Source organism: Antechinus flavipes, chromosome 3 (genome assembly GCF_016432865.1).
Source record: "Antechinus flavipes isolate AdamAnt ecotype Samford, QLD, Australia chromosome 3, AdamAnt_v2, whole genome shotgun sequence".
NCBI lineage: Eukaryota > Metazoa > Chordata > Mammalia > Dasyuromorphia > Dasyuridae > Antechinus > Antechinus flavipes.
In genome coordinates this window covers 377,822,952-377,839,456 of record NC_067400.1, presented here as the reverse complement: position 1 = coordinate 377,839,456, position 16,505 = coordinate 377,822,952, and the positions used below count along the sequence as shown (strand labels likewise).

The following is a 16,505-nucleotide window of genomic DNA, read 5'->3' as shown; positions in this document are numbered from 1 at the left end:
TCCAAAGGGCTATCAAATGTGCATACTCTGATTCCACAGTATCTCTATCACAAAGAGATCATAAAAATGGGAAAAGGATCCCCATATGTAAAAATATTTGTAGCAGTCCTTTTTGAGGTGACAAGGAACCAGAAAGTGAATGGAAGCCCATCAAGTGGGAAAATGGATGAACAAGTTACAGCATATGAAGGTAATGGAATGTTATTGTTCTATAAGAAACAATAAACAGGATGATTTCAGAAAAGCCTGAAAAGACTTACATGAACTGATACTAGGTGAAGTAAGTAGAACCAAAAGAACAAGATTATTAGGGACTTGGCTCTTTTCAAAAATGAGACAATTCAGGCCAATTCCAACAGACTTGTGATACTCTCTATATCACATTTGCAGAGAGAGGACTTTGGGAACTGAATGTGGATCACAACATAGTATTTTCACCTTTTTTGTTTTTATTTGCTTGTTTTTTCTCTCTCATTTTTTTCCTTTTTGACCTGATTTTTCTTGTGCAGGATGATAAATGTGGAAATATGTTTAGAAGAACTGCACATGTTTAACCTATATTGGATTACTTGCTATCTGGGGAGGGGAAAGGAGATAAGAAGGGAGAAAAATATGGAACACAAGGGGAATGTTGAAAACTATCTTTACATGTATTTTCAAAAATAAAAAGCAATTATAAAAAAAAAAAAATCTGTTCTAGAGCCCAAATTTTTCTCCAGCCTTCTACACAGCATTAAAAAAATGTGAAGTTTTCAAATTTCTAAAACCAAATCTAAATGAAATTTATTATTTAGCTAAAGCAAAATAAATTTTAAATGACAATGATAATTTGGAACTATGCTCAAAAAGTTATCAAACTGTGCATACCCTTTGATCCAGCAGTGTTACTACTGGGCTTATATCCCAAAGAGATCATAACGAAGGGAAAGGGATCTGTATGTGCACAAAATGTTTGTGGCAGCCCTCTTTGTAGTAGCCAGAGACTGGAAACTGAGTAGATGCTCATCAACTGGAGAATGGCTGAATAAATTGTGGTATATGAATATCATAGAATATTATTGTTCGGTAAGAAATGACCAACAGGATGATTTCAGAAAGGCCTGGAGAGACTTACACGAATTGATGCTGAGTGAAACGAGCAGGGCCAGGAGATCATTATATACTTCAACAACAATACTATGTGATGATCAATTCTGATGGACCTGGCCATCCTCAACAATGAGATGAACTAAATCAGTTCCAATGGAGCAGTAATGAACTGAACCAGCTACGCCCAATGAAAGAACTCTGGGAGATGACTAAGAACCATTACATCGAATTCCCAATACCTATATTTTTGCCTGCCTGCATTTAGGATTTCCTTCACAGGCTAACTGTACAATATTTCAGAGTTCAATTCTTTTTGTACAGCAAAATAATGGTTTAGTCATGTATACTTATTGTGTATCTAATTTATACTTTAATATAATTAACATCTACTGGTCATCCTGCCATCTAGGGGAGGGGGTGGGGAGAAGGAGGGAAAAAATTGGAACAAAAGGTTTGGCAATTGTCAATGCTATAAAATTACCCATACATATAACTTGTAAATAAAAACCTAAAAAAAAAAAAAAGACAATGATACACGAGGGCCTTTAGGTCTCAGAAAGGTTAAACTGAATGAATTTAACTGCACCTTGTTCATTCTGGATATAAACAATAAACGAACCATAAAAACTGGAGACAAAAATAACAGCTTTTTAAAGTTAGAGATCCACTTAAATATGTATGTTTTGAGCCTGCAGTATTCACAAACCATTGTGCTAAGTACAAGTACAAAATGCAGAATGAGGCATAAACCCTGCCTTCAAAAAAATTAATTGAAAAAACAAGACATATCAACATATGTCAACATATCAACATATCAAAAGACAAGAAACACAAAATGGTACATGATTAAATACTATATTAAGTAGTGTAAATTTATAGTGCAGAGTAGTGAAATAGAAAGAGCAACAGCCTAATAGAAGACCTGAGTTCGTGTCGTAGATACTTACAAGTCGATTAATAAGTATTTCCTTTAGTTATATTTCCCTAGTTTTAGCTACATTGATTTTATGTAAAAACTTTTAAATTCCATATAATCAAAAATTATCCATTTTATCCTTTTGTGATCCTTTCTATCCCTTGTTAAGCTTAGTAAGTGTTCCTCATCGATAGACCTACAGGGTAATTCCTTTCTTACACTTCTATTTTGTTTAAAATGCCATACTTTATGTTTAAATCATGTAACCATTTTAAGCTTATCTTGGTATAGTGTGAAATGTCAGTCTACATCTAATTCCTGCCAGATTACATAGCAGTAGCAAAAGTCTTTGAGTTTATAGAAAATGACATATTTATTTTCTTCTGTTTATTTTCCATTGGTAGACTTGGCTATTTTTTCAGCACTTCAGCTCTTCACTTGCAAAATAAATGTGCTGGTCTAGATAAATGTTTTCCAATATTTCCTAGTGTAAGGACCCCTTCAAAAATTAAGTGGATCTTGTTTAGTTATAGTGTTATATATACTGTTATGGCCTTTGAGAAAATATAATAAAATATTTCTGTTAATTCAATAATTGTAGATGAATGTATTTTACTAATCACAACAATACATTTTAAAAAGTCATATATATATACATACATATATCTAAGGCTAGGTTATGTTTACTTAGTTTTGTACTATACGTTACTATGTAAATAAAATATTTAATAATGTTAAATTTGATAATACTATTATTTAACATTTAATAATGAAGCTTAATAACATTAAACTAAAACATTATACTAAATGTATGATAATAAATGCATAATAAAATGTAAAAAGATACATTCTACTTTTAGAAAAACTTAAAAACAAACATCTAGATTTGTATCCTTTATCAAATTTTTATCTAAATAATAATTAAATGGTGGTGGAATAATTATGTTCCAGAAAGGGAATATTTTACAAAATGCAACAATTTTTTTCATTAAGTCTCTTCTCTCATCAATAAAATTATTCTTCTATATTTGAAAGGTTAAAGGTTCCTTGAGATTCAATACCTTTCCATAAACTACTTAGCACTCAATTATTCAATAAATATATGCATGCCTTTTACATACAAGACATTTTTCTAACAGTATGTCTCACTATTTTCAAAACAAAATACCCTTTCCATCCATGCAAATCTACAAATTTCTCCTTCCATAATATAGCACTACTAACCCCAGTTCAAGATCCACTTCCCTGACTATCCCAATTCATAGTAATTTCGATTTCCTCAGAACAATTTCAGTATTTATTTGTATTATTCAGATTCACAGAATGTTAAGAGTTAAAAGAGACCTCAGTAAACTGATAGTCCAACCTATACAAGGATGTGTGAATACCTGACTAGAATCATCAATTCAGCCTATGTTTAAATATCTTCAAGAAAGAGAAACCTACTACCTCTCAAAAACTGCCTATTCCTTTTGGCTTGCTCTAAATTGTAAGCAAAGTTTTTTTCTGACATCAAGTCTCTGCAAGTCTGCAAGTTCCATCCATCTCTCCTAGTTTTGTTCTCTAGAGGAGGGGTGGGGGAGGGTTATAACTCTTCTTCTGCATGACAGCATTTCAAATATATTCTTAATGACAGGTTATCACATATTCTCCCTTGTCCCCTGCCAGACTACAGAACCACAATTTTTTCAACCATCTGAGTTGCTTTCCTGTACACTATTACTTTATATTTTATCTGACACATTTCTTATCTCACTAATTAGACGGTAAGCTCCCTGAGAACAGTTAAGTCACAGAAGCCACATTTTAAATTTAATATTATTTATAAAAGCCACTAAAATCAATCTGGAATACAGAATAATGAATAAATTATGATTATGTAGTCAAATGAACTTACAACATTAATCAGTTTTTAAATAACCATTAACAATTTTTCAGGAATATCTCTATTATGTAAAGTTATGGTATATTAAACCCCACAATAACTATAAAAGATATTCAAAACACTCTATAATCTCAAAGTCCTAAATTTGAATATGTGCTTAAAAATATAATTGTATAAATTTTTAAATTTAAATTTTATATGTGAGACCTTTAACTCAAAACACAGGGACCATGTTTTGGAACTAATGTTCCATGAAGATACTGCCTCTCTATGTTAGTAAATAAAAACAAATATTATTCTAAGCGTGTAGGTAACTAGGTAACACAGCAGATAGAGCACAGGAAAACCTAATTTCACATCTAACCTCAGATACTTACTAGTTGTATGATGCTGAACAAGTCCTCATCTGTAAAATGAGTGGAGAAAGAAATAGCAAACTACTCCAGTATCTTTTCTAAGAAAACCCCAAATGGAGTTGGTTACAAAGAGTCAGACATAACTGAAACAAATGAACAACAACAAATTATTCCAAGTAATAAAAGAGTCTTTTCCTCACACTTCTTGAATATTTCCATATGAACTCTGAGACATACTAGCTAACAGTTATTCATATAATCACGATGTTGCCAGTGCTGGAGAGAAACTATATTAATAAGGATCAATTACTTTTCACTACTGGTGTTGTGTTGCTAAGAAAATAGCATTAAACAAAATGTCACAGATTCAGAGTCAGTTCAAGGTAACTGACTATTAAGATTAATGCAAAGTTGGCCCACACAGATTAAAATTTTTCTAAAGAATTAAAAAAATCAAACCTCTATCAGATTGCTTGCCATCTTGGGAAGGGAAAAGAGAAGGGAGAAAAAAAAAAAACCCTCAAAATTTTACAAATGAATGTTGATAATTATCTTTACATGTAATTGGGAAAAACAAAATACTATTAAGTGGGGAAAATAAATTGGAAGGGGAAAAATTAAAATGCAATAAAATACTAAAAAATAAAAAACTAAAAATTGGAAAACAATTTAATATCTACCTTTTTCAAAAGACAATTTGGGAACCTTGTAGTGCTCAGGAAGCACTATGAATATCAGACTACTGCACATCAAAGTAAGAAAAAAACATGCAATAAAATGGTATAATGCATTTTTTGAATCTTAAAGAAAAAGAACCACAATATTCAGGAGACTCAAATCTTCATACTAAAACTTATCGACAAATCAAATTGTCTTAGCTTATTTAAAGTACTCTAGTGAAATTTATTTGTATAGGTTAAAAAGAAAAAAAACTTTTTTTTTTGAAAATATCTACAATGGCTATGTAGAATCTATATTCTCTTCAATTTTATATAAAATAACCTTTACTGTGCAAGATCCATTTAGCTTTAGCAATAAGAGAAGAAAAAGAAACTGAAGGAATTAGAGTAGGTAATGAGAAAACAAAATTATCACTCTTTGCAGATGACATAAAGGTATACTTAAAAGAAACCCAGATAATCCACTAAAAAATTACTAGAAACAATTAACTTTAGCAAAGTTGCAGGATATAAAATAAACCCACATAATTAACATTCTATGTTACTAATAAAGTCCAGTAACAAGAGATAGAAAGAGAAATTCCATTTAAAATAACTGTAGGTAACATAAAATTTTTGAGTCTGTCTGCCAAGACAAAGCTAAAAACTATATCAGCACAATTACAAAACACTTTACACACAAATAAAACTAGACCTAACCAAATAGAAGTATATCAAGTGCTCATGGGCAGGCGAAGTTAATATAATAAAAATGACAATTCTACATAAATTACTCTATGTATTCACAGCCATATCAATCAAACTACCAAGAAATTACTTTATAGAACTAGAAAAAAATAATAACAAAATTCATCTGGGAGAAAAAAAGATCAAGATTTCAAGGGAATTAATAAAAAAAAAAAAATGCAAAGGAGGGTAGCCTAGCTGTATTAAACCTAAAACTATTATTATAAAGAAGTGGTTCACAAGACACAATAGTCAATGACTATAGTGATCTGGTATTTGATAAACCCAAGGACTCTATGTTCTGGGATAAGAGTTCACTGATTGACAAAAATTGCTGGGAAAACTGGAAAATAATATGGCAAAAACTAGGCACTAACCAAAACCTAACACCCTATCCCAAGATAAGATTGAAATGGGTTCATGATTTAGACATAAAGGGTGATGCTATAAGCAAATTAAGAGAACAAGGGATAGTCTGTTTTTCATATCTGTGGAGAAGGAAGGAATTTACAGACAGAGAAGAACTAGAGAATACTGTGAAATGCAAAATGAATAATTTTGATTACATTAAATTTAAAAAGGTTTTGAACAAACAAAATGCAGGCAAGATTAGAAGGGAATCAGAAAACTGGGGGAAGGGGGGGGAGACGGGGAGGGGAGAGTTAAACCCAATGTTTTTGATTAAAGGCCTTATTTCTAAAATATATATCACATTTATAACACTACAAGCTATTCCCCAATTAATAAATCAAAGGAAATGAATAATTTTCAGATGAAGAAATCAAGGCTATTTCTAGTCATATAAAAAATGCTCTAAATCACTATTGATTAGAGAAATAAAATTAAGACATCTGAGGCACCACTTCATATTTCTCAGATTGGCTAAGATAACAAGAAAAGATAATGATAAATGTTGGAGGAAATTGGGGAAATTGGGACATTGGGACATTGTTGGTGGAGTTGTGAACTAATCCAACCATTCTGGAGAGCACTTTGGAATTATACCCAAGGACTATCAAACTGATCAGACTCTTTGATCCAGCAGTATCTTCATCCGAAAGGGATCATAAAAAAGAGAAAAGAACCCACATGGACAAAAATGTTTGTAGTGACTCTTTTTGTTGTGAGAAGGAACTAGAACCTGAATGGATGCCTATTAGTTGGGGAATGGCTGAATAAGTTATGGTACATGAATGTAATGGAATACTATTGTTCTGTACAATGATGAACAAGCTGATTGCAGAAAAGCCTTGAAAGATTTACATAAATTGATGCTAAGTAAAGTGAGAAGAATTAAGAAAACATTGTATATACCAACAAGAAGATTATTGTGTGATGATCATCTGTGATAAACTTGACTCTTTTCAACAATGAGGTGATTTGAGTCAATTCCAATAGATGGATGTGATGGAAAGAGCCATCTGCACCCAGAGAAAGGATTATGGAAACTGAATGTGGATCACAATTTAGTATTTTCACTTTTCTTATTGTTATTTGCTTGTTTTTTTTTCTTTCTCATTTTTTCCTTTTCATCTAATTTTTCTTGTACAGCATGATATATGTGGAGATATGTTTAGAAAAATTGTGCATGTATAACCTATATTGGATTACTTGATCTTTAAGGGAGGGAGAAAGGGGAAGAGGGAAGGAGAAAAATTTGGAACACAAGGTTTTGCAAAGGTGGATGTTAAAAACTTTGCAGAAACTTCCATCTCATTAAAAAATTAAAAAAAAAAACTATCTTTGCATGTATTTTGAAAATAAAAGCCATTATTTTTTAAAAGACAAATATTACTAAATTCTTATTCATTTGAAACAGTTATGAAAGTGGGCATAAACAACATTTATTCTTATTCATGAGGTATATATATGAAATTAAGAATATAACACACCAATATGTATAAAGCAAAAAAAAGCACATTTATAAAGATTATGCTTATAATTCTACTCCAGGAGGTATATTTATAAGCTTAGGATCCCACAGTTCATTTATTAATATATGAATCTGCAAAATGATCATGTGGAAAAAGTGAGGGACAAGAGAGAAAGTCACAGAACTCTATTAGTACTGGTATATGATTATTATCTATAAAATGTAAGAAGACTTAAACAAACATCCAGTGTAAACCCTCTGTGGAAGATATGAAAAGACATGAGTAAGGATGGTACGCCATCAGATCAGAAGGATCAGAAGGCATAGATGGGATGGTTCTGAAATGACAGGACAAAGTATGCAAGGTGAATAACAGCATGGATCCCTTAAAGTTTTGAAGTAAGTTTTATGCAATACAACAAATGTGTAATTCTAACACAGGAAAAATGTACATCATTTTCACAGAAAGGAGAGTAACAATGACTTATAAAAGCAGGGCATGATATTTAAAATAATTTTTCTTGCTAAAATAAAGTATTAAATTTTCTAGTTAGTATTCCTGTATGGGTTTTCTTCTTTATACACATGAATAATTCTAAGAAAACCACTTAATACCTTGTTCTGCTACAGATTTCAAATATGTAAAACAGAAAGTATCAAATCTAATACCAATAATCATCTTACCTTTTTACAGAACTTTGGAAAGTGTTTGACATAAATGATCTCATTTTATCCCCACAACAACCTGAGAGATTAAAAAAACATCAGACTAGAAAGATATCAAACCTATTCTAAACTCCACTCTCTCATGTGATAGTGATAGGACTTTGGGAAAGTCACTCAGCTTCTCTGGGACCTCAGTTTCCTAATCTGCAAAATGAGGCAAGTCAAAAATAGATGCATTCTAAAGCTTCTCACAGCACTAAAATTCTAAGACTAGCAAATTCTTTAGGAACAGAATAAATAGTCCATTATAGGATGCAAAATTCTTTAAAGTATAGACTGGTGTGCTGGTCTTTCAGAATACAGAGTAAGAAACTTATAACCAATTTCAATTACTGACTCATACAAACTGTCAAGCAGCCAAAAATCAGATTTTTAGGGACAGTGGAGGCAATGACAACACATTCAGGGATAGTAAGAATATGCACATATGGCCATAGCTTACATGCCAAAGACAACCACAAACTAGCTGTTAGGCAATCACAGCACCTCTGCTATTCTGAAAAGGCTAAAAAGAAAAATTCCAATATTGTCATTAAGAGACACAGTAAGTCCTTGAAGATAGAAATCAATATTTATATATGAACTTAATTGCTTTTAAAAAAAAAATCCTATCCTATTTTTTTCTATCTCTTCTTCTCCAGCAGATTGCTCTCTCTATCATCCCTACTTTCTCACAAATTTTCAATTTCTATCACTAGGTGCTTTCCTTGTCCATATCTCTCCCATCCTAAAAAAACAAACAAACAAAATCCTCCCTTAATTTATCTACTAGCTACTAGCTACTAGCTTCTATCTACAATCGTGTATCTCTCTTCCTCTTTGTAACTAAACTCCAGGAGAAAATCATTTACATTAGGTGGTTCCACTTCCTCTCCTCTCATTCTCAACTCTCTTTGACTTCTGACTTCTGACCTCTTCATTCAACCAAAACTGTTTTCTACAAAGTTACTAATGATCTCTTAAATGCCAAATCCAATGATATTTTCTCAATTCTTATCATTCTTGACCTCTCTGCCTTTAAGACTGTCAATCAACTTATTTTTGACATTCTTTTCTCTGTCTCCTTTGTTGTTTCTTTATCCAGGAAACATCCAGAAAATTAAAGATGGGTGTCCCCCAGAGCTCTGAGTCCTCTAGTCTCCTTCTACATCATTTCACTTGGTGATATTATCAACTCCCACAGATTTAATTACCATCTTCTATGCTAATGCTATGCTAATCTCCAATCTTCTAAACCAGCCCTAACCTCTCTGATGAACTCCAGTCTTAAATCTCAAACTGCCTACTAGACAATTTGAACTGGATGTCTCCCAGATATCTCAAACTCAACATGTCCAAAACAGAACTACCTTCCACCTCTCCAAAAATGGTCCTCTCTTCAATTATTGAGTATACCTCCATCTACGAGTCACCCAAGCTCACAACCTAGGTGTCATCCTTGACTCTTACCTTTTTCTCCCTCTTACCCCTTATATAATCTGCTGTCAAGACTTAGATATTAATTTTACCTCTGAAACATTTCTCCCCTTCTTTCCTCTACTGTCACCATCACCATCACCTTAGTTCACACCCATCTATTGCAATAATCTACTGTTGGCCTCCCTATTACAAGTCTCTCCCAACTATAGTATATCTACTCAGCTGTCAAATCCTCGGTTTAACATAAAAAATCCTTCATAATCTGCCCCCATGCCCACCACCACCACTACCATTACACTATTCTTATATCTTACACCCTACCATGTATTTTGTGACCTAGTAACAATGGACTCTTTGAAATTTCTCCAATAACACACTATATGTGGGCATTTTCAGTATCTGTACCCTATACTTGGAAACCAGAGGAGGAAAACCTTCCTCAGCTGTTTTGTGATTTCCCTCCTCACTCTCTCCAAGTCCCGGCTAAAATCCCACCTTCTTCAAGAAGCCTTTCTAGAACTCCCTTAATTTTTGTGCCTTCTTTCTGTTAAATGTCTCCAATTATAGGACATGTATATATAACATAGATATCACTTGGTTCCTACATGGTTTTTTGTATATTATCTTCCCCCATTAGACTGAATTTTCTAAGAATAGGGAACTGTTTTTTCTTTCTTTATATCTCCAGTATAGCACAGTGCCTGGCACAAAAAGGTTATTAATAAATACTGACTGACTTGAGTGACTGACTGATTGACTGACTGAAGTAGTAAGTCAAGAATCAGTAACTTATTTGTCACTGTATATAATTAACGGTGAGAGATTGCATGCATAACCTAGTAGACTGAAAGCTAGCCTTGGAACTGACACATACTTTGTAACAATGGGCAAGTCACTTATAAACTCTAAGTGTTCCAAGTAACTAAGATTACAAATACAGAAATAGTGTCTATTGCATTAGTAGAAGATGTTTCTTCATCCAGTATCCATGAAATGATAGGTCCAGTCCCTATCCTAGTGTTAACTAGTCCTAAAAGTGATTGCTTTTGGGGGTGTCACATTTTAGGAAGAAAGTTAGAAGACTTTGATGTATGAGAAATAAAAAAATATTTAACCAAAAATATTCACTGTTACAGACTTTTAAAGCTGAAAATGATTTTTTAAATATGATATCCCAAAAAGCTATGCTATGAGGCTTCATTAAAACAGACATAATATTGGTTGTAATCCTGGATGGGTCACTTAACCGCTGACTCCTTCAGACTACTCTCTAAGAACATACAACCAAAGGAGGTGACCATGTGCACTGGCAGAAATTTACTTGAATGGGAGGAGAGAAAAAGGGTAAAGGACAGGAAAGGAGAGAGGAAGACAGAGAGGAGGAAGAGGAAAAGAGAAAATAAATAATTGTTAATGCAAGATTTTAGGAAGGATGCTAATCTAGAGAGTATCAAGAGAAGGGCAACAAAGTTGGGAAAGGGTCTCAACAACATGCCACATAAAAATCAATTGAAGGAACTATAAAATTTAGCCTGCAGAAGAAAATACTTTAAAGGACACAGGACAGATGTTTTCAAATACAAGATTGTTCTGTAGACAAGAAGAAATATTATTCCTCTCAGAGAACAGAAATGAATATAAGTTGTAAAGGGACAAATTTTGGCTTGATTTAATGAAAATCTTTTAAACAATTAGAACTATTCCAAAGTGAAATGGTATCATGAGATCTTTAGCAAGCCTAACCATTTCTCACATAAGTTGTAGAAAATCCTTTTTTTCATGTTGTCTTAAATAATCTTTGAAATACCATAAACTAATCTGTGAATGACAGAAACAGGATCCAAATGAATAACTGATTTTAATATCTAGAAGTCTCTCTTTTATTAATGAGGAAAAGGGAAACTCTGAAAAAACTAAGCAATTAATCCAGAATCAGAGAGCTATAATCAGTGTCACTCCGAGTGTCTTGAATTTTAGTCCAAAAGTTTTTTTAACTACACTAATTATATTTGCGAGTAGATGGATTCATTTCATGACTGTCCTTTTGAATGCCTAAAAATGTGTGATATTTACTGAAATTTAGTCTTCTTAGATCAAACTTACTAAGCATTCTTAAAATCAAAAGTTAAATAAAATATAAGAAATCAGGATGTAATACATAGAAAGTGAAGCAAGACGTCAGCAAAACATGGAATCTTGTTCTGCTTCTGGTGCATATTGGTAGTGATTTAACTTCTCAGTGTTCTAAGAAACTCTGACAGTGCAGAGAAAAATGTCAACTTTAATTAAGAAATCGTTTTCTCACCTGCAAATTCCCTCCACCTGTATTATGACAGATCAAAAAACTATCCCTAATAAAAAATTTTAAAAAAAAGTAATTTATCCAGAATAGAACTTTGTTATTTTAAATGCTATTCCCTGTGCAATGGGTGAAAACATTTAAATAATTCCTTCTATTCGATCTTAGACTTGATTTCATAAATGTTACTTTTTATTCTAGTCTTTTTTTTTTTTTTAAATCTGGACAATTTGTTCTTCAGAAGTCTTGGAGACCATATTCTCCAAGATCACACAAAGAAAGAAGGCTGTATTCAGAAGTAAAATTACCACCATGTTCTCAAGTGAAAGGGTAAATCAGTAACTCAAATTCTAAAGGGAGATGTGATTAAATCACAGCTGGAAAGTTGTAATAACAGGGCAATACAATGAGGTCAGAAGCATGAGCAGCCAATCAAAGACATAAAAGTGCTTCCTGCAATATTAATAGTCAAAGGAGAAAACCAATCACAGAGATGCAAGCCTTCTTTTGACAGCCACAGAAGCAGGAGAACCAATCCACACACACCGGGGGTTGACAATGAGGCGGGGAAGTAGGTTCATTGAAGAAATTCTTGAGGGTGCAGTTACTATGAACTCCGCATGCAAGTAAAACCATTCGAGGGGTCATAAAGACCCAGCACCAATCCAGCCGAAATTCAACAAGGTTGCAAAAGTCATCCCCATAACAAGAAAAGCATTCCATCTCAATAAGCAGTGCAACAATTCACAACTTAACATTCCAGACGAAATGGATCCTGCCACTAAAATGTCAAACCTCAAAATGAAAAGAGCAGCGACCCTCCATGACAAGTACCATAATGGGTCACAATGAAAAAGACTGTCTCGGCTACAAGACAATCACCTTGTAGACCTTAAGCTACTATGAAAGCAACACTATAAAAAAGTGGGTTTACGTTTGCATGTCGGCCAGCTTTCTGCAATACTGCAGCCTGCAATATAGTGGTCTCTGTGCCATCATCGTCGTCGTTGTCGTCGTCGATCCGTCTCCCCCCACCCCCTGCAATGCTGCACTACAGAATGTTTATTTCAACTGCATGGGGGATGGGAGGATGAAGGGAGGGGAATGTAGGAGGAAGGGGAAGAGCAGGAGAAAGACTTATTTTGCAAAAATAAAATAGATGTTTGTTTTAAGATCGTTCTACTTCTCCGAATTTAAAAAAAAAAAAAAAAAAAACTCCGCTGCAAAAACCACCAAAAAGAAAATGGAAAAGAAAAATGGAAAAAAAAAAAAAAAACCCACTCCGAAAAACAAACCTTTCTGGCCCCAAAGGCCCCCAGTGCATAAACGAGTAAGAGGCACTACGCCAAAGGCGGCCAGCGCATCCCCCTGCGCCATTCCTAGACGCCGCTTACGGCAAGGCCCCCATACGGCAGCGTAAGCGCCGCGGCGAGCTAATCACAACACTGGGACGCAACAACATGGCGGCCGCGGAGGGCTCTGCGCTGCCGGAGAGAGTTTACGCTACTCCGCCGGCGTACGGTCCCATGCGGCGGAGCAGCGGCTGCGCCCTCCAGCGTGCGTAGAGCGCTCCGTGAATGGCGATGCCCGACTGACAATGGGGAGGGGGGGGAGGGAGGAGGGAAAGGTGGGGGGGATAATAAACACTCGAGTCCCTACCGATTCCTCCTCCTTCTCCATCCCGGTGGGCATCTGGGGCACGGCCCTGTTGATGGAGACGCAGTCGTTGAGGTCGGGCATGTCCTTGCCGCGGTAGATAGGCAGCGGTTTGGCGGCGTCCAGCGCCCGCGCTCGGAAGGAGAGTTTACTCATTGTCTCCCCGCCTCACAGGAACAGCCCGGGCGGCGGCGGCGGCGGCGGCGGGGCGGGCGAGGGGGGGGGAGGGCTCCCGCCGCCTCCTCTCCTTCCTCAGTGCAGCACGGCCGGCCCGCTCCTCCTCCTCCTCCTCACTGCCCCCGTCCACAGCATGGGCGCCCACCCCGCCCGAGAACAACCCACCGCCGCCCGCGGCCGCTTCCACACACTAGATCCGCCGCTCGCCCGCCCGATCCGCTCCCTGCGCCATGGCCAACATGGCGGACATTACCACAGCGGCGGCGAGCGATCCCGGCAGCCCGCGCGAGGGCGCGCCCCCGCCGCGGGGACGCGCCTCGTCCTCTCCCTCCCTCTTCGTCGTCCCCTCCCTCTTTCCTCCCTCCTTCCTCTCCAGTCCGCTCCCCTCCCCATCCACCCTTTCCTCGGCGCGCCCCCGGCCCGCGGGAGTGTGCACGGGCCCTGGGGCCTCCTGGAGTGAGAGGACTGGCGAAAACCCTGCCACTCGTCACCAACCTGACTGCTGCCAGGTGTGCGTGGGTTCCCATGCACCATAATATGTGTTCCCTGCCTCCTCAACCCATCCCATCCATGAATAGCAAGGGGAAAGGAGGGCTCCTGGAAAATGCATGCTCACCCTTAGCTCTGTCCATGGGTGCTTAGGCAAAGTAAGAGAGTAAAACGCTCATCGTCATACCCTGTTATTTATATGGTGCTTATCTCCAAGCAGCCCCGAGCACGCTCTTAATTCAACCTCACAACATACCCAGGAGGTGTGAAAATACTGTAGGAGTGGTCGACACGGCTTGGAAACATCTCCAGCTCAGTCGTCATTGTCTGGAGGCCAGTTTTGCTACCCCAGACCTCTTTCCTGCATCCTTTTTTTCTAAAATATTATTCCTGGAAGACATCTGTCCTAGGGGAGTGATCTGTCATTGACACTTACCTTCCTTGGGGCAATGCTTAAGGCAATAGTGCTATCCAAGTAAGGGGAGTGCAAAGCTACAAATCAGGTCAGATGGAGCAAGTACACTGCTCACTTCTTTCATCAGGTCCTAGAATCTTAGAAAATGTGAAGGAATTTTAGATGTCACCCGGGCTATCCTAAGGGCTTCAAAAGTCTGGAGGATTTTTTTCAACATAAACAAAAATATCAAATCAACAAATGTGTATTCACTAGAATGCCGGTAGAATAGTGTTGTCTAAAGACATGACAGTTACAAATATCAGTTGGGAAGCAAAAACTTCCACTTTATCTAATATTGTAGAAACTTAAGAAAAAATTCAAAAGGTGTTTGGGATTCAGCTCTGGAAGGGACCTTAAAGATCAAGTGGTCCTATCCTTTCATTTTTTCAGCTAATGAAACAGGTTTAGGATCCAAGATTTCACAAGTATACAATAGCAAAGAGAAATGATATCAAAATGCAGCAAATTATTACCATATAAACTATACAGAAAATAATTGTTTAGTTGATAAGAGAGATCACTTTAGGCTGGGGTATTCAAAGAAAACTTAGAGAAGTATGATTTGAGCTCTCTATCTTAATGACTATATATCTGGCACTTTAGCCACCTTTAAATCTTTAAAGAATTACATAATCCTAACAAAATTCTTTAGAATTTTGTGAAAATCCTGATAGTTAATTAAGGAAGTAGAGAGGCATAAGAAAGTACTAGGATTGCTCAAGATCAGATAATGAAAAGTGAAACTCTAAAGTCATTTCTAGAGGACTTTTTTAAATAAATGTCTATAAATATTTCCAATTCATAAACATTTATTAAGCACCCACCATATGCCAGTTCTTATGCTAAATGCTACATAAAGAGAAAATCAGTCCTTGTTCTCAAGAAGTTCACAGAATAGTAGGGAAGAAGACCTGCAAACAATTGTAGACACTGTATACAAGATGAGACACTAGCAATAAGAGAATCAGGAAAGGCTTCCTGTAAAAAGTGGATATTCACATAGAGTCAACAATCAAGTCACTTTAGAGCATTATTTAAAGTAGTATGCTGAAGGTAATTAATAGCCAGAAAAGAAATGGATTCAAATCCTGCCTCTGACACTGACATGAGCAAGTGACAAATTCTGTGAGCCTCTGGTTGCCTCATCTATGAAATGTCATAATAATATGCATTATATCAACTTCTTAGTATTTGTGAAACTCAAAGAAAACAAGATATTTTAAAGGAATGTGAGAGTCTTAAAAAACATTATAGCTAGTGTCCCAAAAGTCTTGGTGCCAGATAAAGGAATTTAAAGCCTATAACTGTGCTAAGACTTCTGTGATGCCCTGAATGAATTATAATTAAGTCATGATGTAATGAGAACACTGAATTTGGTGACTGGAGAGAGAAGAGTCAGATTCCAGTCTTAATTTCACTATTACCTCTGACCTTGGCATAGTCACAAACTCCCTAAACTTCCATTTCCTTATACATAAAATGAAAGAATTGGACTAGCTGATCTCTAAGGTACTAAGTCTTTTCCAAATCTAAAATCCTAAACATTTTGAGAATGTTTCAAAATAGAATTTTTCTTAAGCTGTAGAGAATGTTTGACTGTGAACATTACTCTTCAGGAATCCCAGAAGTACAAAAAGGAAGGCATAGAGAAAGGGGGGGGGGGGAAGAAGTTGAGGTTTCAAGCCAGAAATGAATATTAAAAGAGTTAGGGTAACTCTGGGAAAGAAAATTTAGTAAGTGGGTTACTAGGATTTTTC

The 16,505-nt window shown here is 35.9% G+C and overlaps 1 protein-coding gene across 2 annotated transcripts in view; it reads right to left on the bottom strand.

The window, feature by feature from the left end:
- Positions 1-14,090, bottom strand: part of EPC2 (enhancer of polycomb homolog 2) — a 158,762-nt gene extending 144,672 nt beyond the window's left edge. Inside the window, exon 1 of one of the 2 annotated variants that reach the window (XM_051985839.1) lies at positions 13,629-14,090. In XM_051985839.1, the coding sequence (XP_051841799.1) occupies positions 13,629-13,781 (153 nt within the window). In that variant the 5' untranslated portion in view covers positions 13,782-14,090. The remainder of the gene's footprint in view (positions 1-13,628) is intronic. The other variant, XM_051985840.1, reaches the window with a different exon arrangement.
- Between the last annotated feature and the right edge of the window lie 2,415 nt (positions 14,091-16,505).